The sequence below is a fragment of the Mchenga conophoros genome, linkage group LG6, assembly GCF_057382185.1.
Source record: "Mchenga conophoros isolate Kocher_MC1m ecotype Shallow Benthic linkage group LG6, M_conophoros_male_GT1.1, whole genome shotgun sequence".
NCBI classification, from domain to species: Eukaryota; Metazoa; Chordata; class Actinopteri; order Cichliformes; family Cichlidae; genus Mchenga; species Mchenga conophoros.
This window is the reverse complement of record NC_140531.1, coordinates 10,233,857-10,244,078: the sequence shown is the minus strand read 5'-3', so window position 1 is coordinate 10,244,078 and position 10,222 is coordinate 10,233,857. Positions and strand designations below refer to the sequence as shown.

Here is a 10,222-nt window from a genome sequence, read left to right as displayed (position 1 = left end):
AAAACTGAAAGTGCTGTTTGAGTCTGAACATTTTCAACTCACCACCAGAAAAAGATGCTGTTCTCCACAATATGTAAATAAGGATAGAGTATAGGCGATATCAGCAGCTGTATCAAAATGAGAATTTTATATCCCCCATAGTTGAGTATAGGCATTCAATCCAAAAGGTCACATGTTGTGGAGAAATAATGTGAATCTTTTGTGCATTCAAATGTTTTATTTTTATTTTAATAGCACAACAAATAATACATTTGTTAATAAATCTTATTCAGACACAAGTTTGCTTGTTGCTTGCTTCCTCACAAACGACCATTTCTGCTCCTTACATTCATCACCCTGAAAACAGCACAGTGAACAAATCATACTGAAACACTGTGTTTATTTCAGTTACAAAAGTTATTTTTATTTTAGGTTTCATGAAACACATATATATTGTTGGCAGTACTTTAGATGAAGGCAGCATGCTGCTCTCAGACTTACACTTAAACTCAAAGGGTCTATAATCTCTAAACTGATATATTTTACAAAGAAATCCTGTCTGGGCAGCGTCTGGATTTGGACTTAAGAGCTCGTTGGCATTTCTAAAACAATAGCAAACCTGCACACCATACATTGTTTTGTTTTTTGTTTTGTTTAAAGTTGTAGATATACATTAGAGACATGGCAGATTTGCATATATTCTTCAGGGTCTGCAGTCCTTTTCTCTTCTTCTGTGCTCCTGTGAGAATCTAAAACAAAGGTCACATAAATCATGGGGTTAAATTGATGCCTGTGGGACAAAATTACTCCAACAATATTCAGGACAAATTTATTTTTCCTCTGCAAAAAAATGAAATTGAGTACAAAGCATGTGAAACTTTTCTGTCTTGTGTTGTGTTCATTTATGTCTTTTCTTTTCTCTTTAATGTTTCTGTCCATTATATGTGCAAGAACAAACTTCTGAATCACCTCTTAGTGATAAGTGTCTACAGTTTCCTTTCTCGTTTGGCTCTGGACGAAGGCAGTCGCACTTTTCTCCTCTCCCTCTTCCTTCTCTTTCCTGCTTGGCTTCTCAATGTCCTTGTCTAGTCTCGTCTACTTTTCTACTTTTGCCCTGGATGACTCTCACGGTCTGTTACAACCTAAAAGAGGAATTATGGATTTGAACAACTGGTCTCTGAATGCAATTGACACGCTCTTCTCAACGAGAAGCCTGGGCTTGAGTAAGTCCAAGTGTCCTAGAGGGACGTTCCCCTCTGGATACACAATGGACGGGTGGAGGAACTGGAGGGTCGTGTGCCTGGCGGGACTGTCAATCGAGGACATTGTAGACATCTACCTTTTCGGAACCATGATAACAGGGTTCTTGCTGTTCGGAGTTGGCTTGGCCCTGGCTTATCAAGGAAGGCGGAGTCGACTTTTCAAAACCCCACAAGGCTGCCCGCTATGATGGAAATGATGGGACGGGTCGTGACTTCTCAAAATGGGCTCATTGAACGCAGCACGGATAAGATCTTGAAGAAGCTCACGGCAGTCTCTGCTCTCTGAGCACAAGATTGATAACATCTCAGAGAAGCTCTCCAACGGGAGACTGAGAGACCAGTTAGACCAACTGTGAAATTGACATGCAGTTGTTCGCACTAAAGGAAAACCACCATCATTTCATGCAGCTACCATATCGGTGTCAGCTGTGGTCTCAAGGCTGGAGCTGATACGTATGTATGTTCGGGGGGTCCAATTTCACTGCAGATGTAAACATTGCATGTGACAAATAAAAGGCTTGATTGAATAGCTTCAGACTTATGTTCAAAGAAAAGAAAAGAAGCCCTCAAACCTCTACTCTACTTTATGTGTTGATTTAATGAGCGAGTTCACTTTGTTTCTCTCTTCTCTCAAACGTCTAATCTCTCTTCCTCCTCTTCCTCTGTGTTTTATTCAGTCGTACCGTTTACAGCAGCGAGCAGGGCTTCTTCTTGACCTTGGCGGGCTGAGGGCAGAGGACGGCACGAATGGCCTCATCAAACACAGTCTTCAGACCACGCTGGGTCAAGGCTGAGCACTCCAGGTATTTGACTGCATCTATACATGCGAAGACACATATATGTTAATAAAAGAAGAGAAAGAACTACAAAGACAAAGTAAGAGAAGAAAGGTTTGCTGGTAGTGGAGAAGAATAAGTTCAACTTTCAAAGAACACTATAGTCAACTACAGCTACTATACTTTTACTGTGATGCCAGGAAATGAGGGGAATAACAAAAGTTTGCAGAGGCAGTCAGGCTACAAAGTTCTCTAGCATCTTCATCTGCTAGTTTCATATCTTCACTGGTGAGGAGAGCTTCAAATCTTAAAGTGCTTTTCAAGCAAATAAAGTAAGAGTGACTGACCTATCTCCTTAGCCAGAGCTAGGCCCTGTGGATAGGTGATAGGCGCCAGCTTCTTGTCCTTCAGTTTCTCAATGGTATCCTTTTCATCCCTCAGATCCAGCTTAGTGCCAACCAGGATGATGGGCGTGGAGGGGCAGTGGTGACGGACCTCAGGGTACCACTGGCAGAATACAGAGTAAAGGAAAACTAAATAAGAGGCAAGAAAGGGGAACACGCAAAATCAAGGAACGTGTTAGAGGCAAAAAACAGAATCAAAGGTGGAGGGAGATGAAGCTCTGATGCCAGGTGTTACAGAAAGGTGGATGAAGGCATGAAAAACAAATGATATGCTGTAGCTATTAAAGATTAGAGAAATACATCATCCAACTTTCACCCACAGCATCAATCATTCATTCACATCAATTATTAGACCTGTTTAGGCTTTTTCTCCATTTTGTAATCCAAGTACCTATTTTTTTTCTCTATAATAAATTCCTGCTTTTGTTCTGTTTGTTCTTTTTTACATTTTGTTCCTCGGCAGCTGAGAGACAGGCCTCATAAAAAACAGCCAAAACTCACCTTAGCTCTGACGTTCTCATAGGATGCCGGGCTAACCAGGGAGAAGCAGATTAGGAAAACATCCTGGATGGAGAGACAAGGAGACAAAGAATTAGAATAGCTGCTGCAGTTTTAATTAGCTGACATGTTATATAAGTTCTGTCTCTGTAACTTTATGTCCATTAGTTACTGTGTGTGCCTGTGTGTGTATGTGTGATTCTGTACCGTCTGTGGCTAGGACAGTGGGCGGAGCCTGTCATAATCTTCCTGTCCAGCTGTATCCCAGAGGCCCAGGTTGACCGGCTTGCTGTCCACCATCACATTAGCTGAATATTTGTCGAATCTGTGGGGAGAGTAGAGAAGGTCAGCGATCAGCCAACAAGTCATAGGCAACCTTTCATTTCATTGGTTATTCATTCATTCAACAATCTTTCAATTCACTGATTGTTTAACCAGTGAAACTCCTGTAATGGAGAAAAAAACAGGACCATACTTGAAATACCACTGTTCACAAAAACATTAACCAACAACATTACTTTGGTTAGTTTGACACAAAAGCCATCCTAACCATGTCTAGTAAGAGAGAATAATACATAATAAGGCAGGGCTGCCCCCGTGTGGTCTCATAGTAGAATAACAGTTTAATTTCTCATTTTTAAAAACTTGAGAAATTTCATCCAAAATGTATTCAGGCTCAAATGAAACTGATAACACAAATGTTTGCAGACACAGATGTTTTTTTACAGAAAGAAAGAGACTAGTGTACCAGATTAATCCTGTTTTATGGCCTGTCCGAGGTCTACCCCGCCCTTTGCCTAATGACAGCTGGGATGGGCTTCAGCCTCCTTAATGACCCAGTAGTTAAAAAGATGGATGGATTTCCTGAAATAGAAAAGTCACTGAAATAACGTTAACTGTCAAACATAGAACAACTATGACAAACAGTCAACACTATCTGAGATCCTGCTGGTGGTTAGGGAGGATATACGTGATTCTGTTTGTTGTTTAAACATATTTATAGAGTTAAGAGTTCAGATTGCTGGAAGAACAACATTCACGCAGTCTGATTGCTGTTTTTCTCCCAAAATGTAGAAACACCTGCTAACCATGGCACACTCTGCTTTTCCATTAGGTCTGTGCAAATACTACTTAAGTACACTCATCCTCCTGTGCCATTAGTGATATTAACAGAGTGTATTTTTTGACATATATAATATAGTTAGTATAGTTATTATACTAGCCGTAGCTGCCCCGCTTATTTTAGACATTCACAATAAAAAAGTAAGCGATAATATTTCAATATCAAACGTCATAATTAAGGTCAACATCTAAATAATGCTGTGTACAGACTCACACAGGTGTTAAATTACAGCATAAACTTACCTTAGACCTTCCTCCGTCATTCTCCTTCTAATTGTGCTCGGAGACACAGAAAACATATCGGCAATTACCCCGATGGTTATCCAGGACAGCACTAAAGTCCTGAGTGCTGCAGCCGGGATTTCAAGACGTGGACGACCAACATTTGAAGACTGTTCTTCCTCGGCGTATTCCAAACGAACACGGTGCTGAATTGATCTTAAACTTTCGACAATGCTGTCATCGATGCTAACATCTTGAAGAGCAATTATCATCCCAAGCATTTCAGAAACATCATCTAAACGACTCAAAACAGTATCTACAGGTAAATGTATCTACCCTCTCTATCTGATCTGCTAAAATGAGCAGAATTGACTGAAGTTCACACCAGTCCGCCATCCTCCCTGACCTTTGACCTAGCACGTTTTTGCTACCTGTGGCAGCCGTCCGCGGAGCAGGTATCCAGGAAAACTAGTCGATAGTAAACGATCAGCCAATAGGCGCAAAAGTCAAGCCCACTTGTTGTGTGCCCACCTTATTACTAAATTAGGCAGAGCACTCTGAATTGAATCAGGACATAAAGCACGGTCTTTATGTTGCTTTATTGAACACTGTCCATCTTACAACTAGCCACTTAACGGGGCTTCCTTCGGACAACCACATCCGGTTCAAAGGTCATCACATTAAGACATAGCCATATCAATACATGACACCCCCCTTTTCCTTAGATTCAAACTTTAGTTGTAATAACTTTGATGTCTTTTTTTCCCCCAACATTGAACATTCTTCTTGTCTTACTTTCTAACAATTATATAATCTAAATGTCTCACCACACATGTACCTTTCTTTTTTCAATATATACATGTCGAAATACACATATGAACTTGAAACTTGCCAAATGTAAGTTACCTCTTCACCTTAACATATTATAGTTCATTTCACCACAAAATCACGAAACCTCTCGGGTATCTTTTTAGCCCTCTGTGATCTACTTGGTCTCTCTGGCCCCTGGGAGCCCTCTTGTGGTGTTGGAGTGAAGGTGTCAGTCTTTGTGGGTGTTTCACCTTCCTCCCTTTCAGGTATTGTGTCATAGTGTCCTTCTCTGGTCTCATTTGTCTCGTATTTCTTCACATGTGTGGTATTCCGGTGATAGCGAGCTCCTGTTGGTGATTCAATAATGACTTGGTTTCCAGTTCTGCTTACAACTTTGTGTGGTGTTGCGTTGAATGGTGTTGTAAACTTGTCCACTTTGTCTTGTTGAACCAGCACTGTGTCTTCCTATTTTTATTTATTTTTTATTTTTATTTTATTTATTTTTATTTTTATTTTATTTTTCTGAAATTACACACGTTACTAACGTGTGTAATTTCAGAAAAATAGCTCTACCATTGACCAATCTCACCTGTCCTAAGGTTATTTTTCTCACCTCCTATCACTTCCTGTTCCAACACATGGTTGTGTTTTTGTGTAGCTTATCTGGATAGCCGAAATAACTAAAAACTTATAGATAACTTCTTATTTCATAGTTTAATCTTCACTTGCTTCATCCGAAGCACACTCTCTTGTATTCACTCCCTGTATTTTTAGGAATTTGCTACCTTAGCTTAGCTAAGCCAAATAACACAGACCAATTAGTTAAACTACATGAATGTCTCAAAGCCATAAAGACCTGGATGACCTCTAATTTCTGCTTTTAAATTCAGATAAAACTGAGGTTATTGTACTCGGCCCTTAAAATCTTAGAAATATGGCATCTAACCAGATTCTTACTCTGGATGGCGTTACCTTGGCCTCCAGTAACACTGTGAGGAACCTTGGAGTGATTTTTGACGAGGACATGTCCTTCAATGCACATATTAAACAACTATGTAAGACTGCTTTCCTCGATTTGAGCAACATCTCTAAAATTAGAAATATCCTGTCTCAGAGTGAAGCTGCAGTTATTACTTCCAGGTTGGACTACTGTAATTCATTATTATCAGGATGTCCTAAAAACTCCCTGAAAAGCCTTGTAGTACCATATCACCCTATTAGAGCACTTCACTCTCACACTGCAGGCTTACTTGTTGTTCCTAGAGTATTTAGAAGTAGAATACGAGGGACAGCCTTCAATTTTCAGGCCCCTCTTCTGTGGAACCAGCTTCCTGTTTGGACAGACACTATCTCTACTTTTAAGATTAGGCTTAAAACTTTCCAAAATATATAATTAGGGCTGGACCAGGTGACCCTGAATCCTTCCTTAGTTATGCTGCAATGCGGTGGGCTGCTGGGGGATTCCCATGATGCACTGAGTATTTCTTCTTCAGTCACCTTTCTCACTCACTATGTGTTAATAGACCTCTCTGCACTGAATCATACTTGTTATTAATCTGTCTCTCTTCCACAGCATGTCTTTATCCTGTCTTCCTTCTCTCACCCCAACCGGTCCCAGCAGATGGCCCCGCCCCTCCCTGAGCCTGGTTCTGCTGGAGGTTTCTTCCTGTTAAAAGGGAGTTTTTCCTTCCCACTGTCGCCAAAGTGTTTGCTCAACAGAAAGGCAGTTGTTAGAGGGTGAATGGCAGGAACACTGTGTCTGCTGCCTCTTCTCTTGCCTCTGTGTATCAGTGAGTATTCAACAACAGTTTCTATATTTAACTGCAGGTTCTTACTGCATAATTCTGTCTGTATAATATGAAAATGATTCAATGCATCGAGTTATGCCAAACCTCACAGAAACTGTGCACGCTGGGTATTCTGAATTGCTGCTCGGCACATATATGCAGACCACAGTCAGAGCCTTACCCTCTGCAGCTTGAAGTCACACAGAGGTAACCCACTCGCTCTCTGTCAGCACGCAGTCGCAGACTCGTGAGCGAGGTTTTTTTTTTCTTTTGTTTTGCTCTTCTACTCTTAAGAGCTCCATTAGCCACACAGAGGGCACAATATGTTCTGCATTGCTTCTCAAAGTTAGCATTGGTTAGTGATCATGAGCTGTTTTAGGTTTATAGATCATTGGTTTACACCACATTCCTCTGAATTAATGTCACAAATTGACAAACTGACAGTGAGATACAGTGAAGTGTGTAGAACATGTAATTCAAATCAGAGCACGAGCAGAACAAGAGCATGAAGCTGAGATCAAACTTCATTTGCTTCCATCTATAAGGTGCAGGTCACTGAGGTCTTCTGACAGAAACCTGCTGGTGGTTCCTCGTTCTAGGCTGAAAACCAAAAGAGACTAAGTGTGTCTTCAAGGCTGTTGGCTGATAATCTATGGAATGCACTAATATTACATTTGATCTCTGCGGTCTGAACATTTGAAAGAGCAGCTCTACTTATTTGTACAGGCTTAATTTTAGGTAGTGGATATTATTATTGTCTTTTAATGTTTGTATTTATTTTTATTGATTATTATTGTGAAGCACTTTCTCTATAGAAATATTTTACCTTCATTTCCCTTCTGTAACTTTATGAAAGCCAAAAGCAAAAAGAGACGATAAGTAACTTTGCATAAATGTGTGGAGCTTTGCAGCTTTGCAGTTCATAAAGCTTCATAATGACACTATGTGACTATGCAGTGTCCAATATTCAAACTGAAATGCAGTCATTAGAGAGTGAATGGCAGCAACACTATGTGTGGTGCCTCTTCTCTTTTCTCTGTATCAGCGAGTGCTCAGCTACAGTATCTATATTTAATGGCTCTGGTCCTCACTGTGTGTTTCTGCCTTACTTCTGAGAGCAGATATTTTACAGGTACAAAGAAAAACTGGCAGTGACCTGGTGGGCGGGGGATTCCTCTTTCAGGTGTGATGGCGAACACAGAGGTCGCTCTGCAAAAGAGAGTCATTGGAGGTGATGAATGTGAGCGACAGTATCATGTACAGCTCAGAGCAGTTTATCCACATGGACCTTCCAGCTTGTGTGGAGGCTCTTTGATCAGCGACCGCTGGATTCTGCAGCTCACCGTCTGAAGCCAGGAGGGTGAGGAGATCAGAGCAGCAACTAAAACTTGTTAACCCAAGGAATGTCTAGTAGCCATGTTTTTGCTATTCAGTAAAAAGTAAAATACATTCAGACAAGATGAGAAATAAAATATGGTGACCATCAGTAATCATGTTTTATGTTTGCTGTGCACATGCAGGACCATGTTTGCAAATCTAAGTGTGCATCAAGGGGGTCCGGAACAAGAAGTGCAGATAACAGCAGAAGCTGAGATCTATACAGACAAAGACACCAGCACAGGCAGAGTTCATGACATCATGCTGCTGCAGCTACTAGCAGCTCTGATGTCCATCCTATAAAACTACCTGACTGTGAGTTGTGGATGTTTCTGCTTCAGGTTCATGTGTTCTGACAGATACTGATACGTCGTGCTAACTTCAGTTTTAGATTCAAATGATACTTTGATGTTCCTGTGGCTCAAAGTTTCTTGCTTTGAAGTTTTTTTTCTTAAAGTTTCTTCTTGACCTGAGCTCTGTGCTGTGAAGTGAGTTCAGCATATGTAGAATATATTTCCTTTATCTTATCCCAACAGTGGGAATCAGGATAAGTACTCACAGGAAGCTGCTTATCAATTGAAAGCCCTGGTTATCAAGTTAACCAGGGCTTTCAATCCTAATGGATGTGGATAAACTATACTGGCAATGCAGGTTTTAAAAAGGAAGATAAAACTGTAATATTAGAAAAATATGAAGGGTTTAAATGCATAATACAGACTGAAAGTAACAGCTGCTGCAGAAAAACCAGTGTTGTGTGTGTGTGTGTGTGTGTGTGTGTGTGTGTGTGTGTGTGTGTGTGTGTGTGTGAGTGGAAAATTGCTTAGTAGTAAAAGCACTATATGAATGTGCAAGAACTTCAGATGTTTTGTTCAATAAGACTATCAGGAGAGACTATGCGCTTACCTGCTGCTCCTTGGCAGGTAGCTCTATGCCCTCCTGGGTTTTAATTGCACCTTAGAACACATATGCATCAACACTACAATGAGCGGGTGGAGGGAGGTTTGGAGTCTTCTCCCACCCCCGTTCTCTGCGGCCTGCTGGAGCGGGAGGGCTAGGAGAAGTTGGCTGTCCGACTGCGGTCTGGGGTGTGGGGCCTCCCTGCTGCTACGGAGTCGGGGTGGTCTGCCTCTCCCCACCGCAGGGAAAAGGGTAACACCACCTGGGTCTGGGTGCAATTCCCCCCTCCAGGGGCAAGGGTACCTAGACCCGGTTTGTAGAGTACGCTTGGGGAGTGTGATCGTGTGTACAGCGTCTCTTTATGTCTGTCTCCACGTTGGTTGAGTGTGGAGTAAGTGCACATGAGAGCATGAGGGTGGGAATGGATGTTTGTGTCTGTGTGTGCCTGTATGTCTGTGTCTATATGTCAGGTTGGGTATCAGACGCCACCTCTCTGGGGACACCTCAGGCCCTCCAAGATTTGGAGGCCTATCTCCACCCACCACCACTTCCCCTGCCGGTGGCGGACTCCCTCAGGTGTCGGTGCGTTGGTGGTTCTTTGTGTCTGGGGGTGGGTGTCCAGGTACACACTGGCTCACTCCTTGGTGGCCGCTTATCGGGGCCTGGAGCCTGGGGCTCGCTCGGGCCCCTTCGGAGGTGGGGTGCCCCCGGCCTCTCGGCCTGGGGCTCGGTCACTCAGGCGCAGCTGGGGGCCGGCGGAGCTCATGGGCGCGTCACTGCAACTCCCCCTGGCTTCTGCTCCGCGGCTGCTGAGTGAACCCTCATCTGGGACTCTCCTCAGCTCTTACTGGGACAGTGGCGCGGCTGCCCCTCTGTTGGTCTTCCATGGTCTCTTGTGTTCTGGGGGCCTCTGGATGTCTGGAGTTTTGACCTCCTCCATACCCGCTTCATACCCTGGAGGACGGGGCTGTGGCCCCCCCACACTCCCTAGCAGATCGTTACATGGAGAAACCTTTGGAATACAAGCGCGCTGATCCACACAGGTATGTACACGGGTGTTCACTGCTCGTAGACCCAAATTACACCTT

General features: G+C 42.6%; 1 protein-coding gene and 1 long non-coding RNA gene across 2 annotated transcripts; one reads left to right on the top strand and one right to left on the bottom strand.

Annotated features, from left to right (window-relative positions):
• Nucleotides 1-377: 377 nt before the first annotated feature.
• LOC146572101 (ras-related C3 botulinum toxin substrate 2-like) lies at nucleotides 378-3,288 on the bottom strand. Its single transcript, XM_085278460.1, has 5 exons — nucleotides 3,202-3,288; nucleotides 2,923-2,985; nucleotides 2,365-2,524; nucleotides 1,925-2,058; nucleotides 378-728 (listed from the first exon to the last, which is right to left on the bottom strand). The coding sequence occupies exons 1-4, from the start codon at nucleotides 3,286-3,288 to the stop codon at nucleotides 1,928-1,930; spliced, it is 441 nt and encodes a 146-aa protein (XP_085134586.1). The 3' UTR covers nucleotides 378-728; nucleotides 1,925-1,927.
• A 2,888-nt stretch (nucleotides 3,289-6,176) lies between these two features.
• On the top strand, nucleotides 6,177-8,861 carry LOC146572100 (uncharacterized). The gene is made up of 3 exons (XR_014892656.1): nucleotides 6,177-6,863; nucleotides 8,044-8,220; nucleotides 8,381-8,861. It is a non-coding gene; the product is annotated as an uncharacterized LOC146572100 (long non-coding RNA).
• The last annotated feature ends 1,361 nt before the right edge of the window (nucleotides 8,862-10,222 follow it).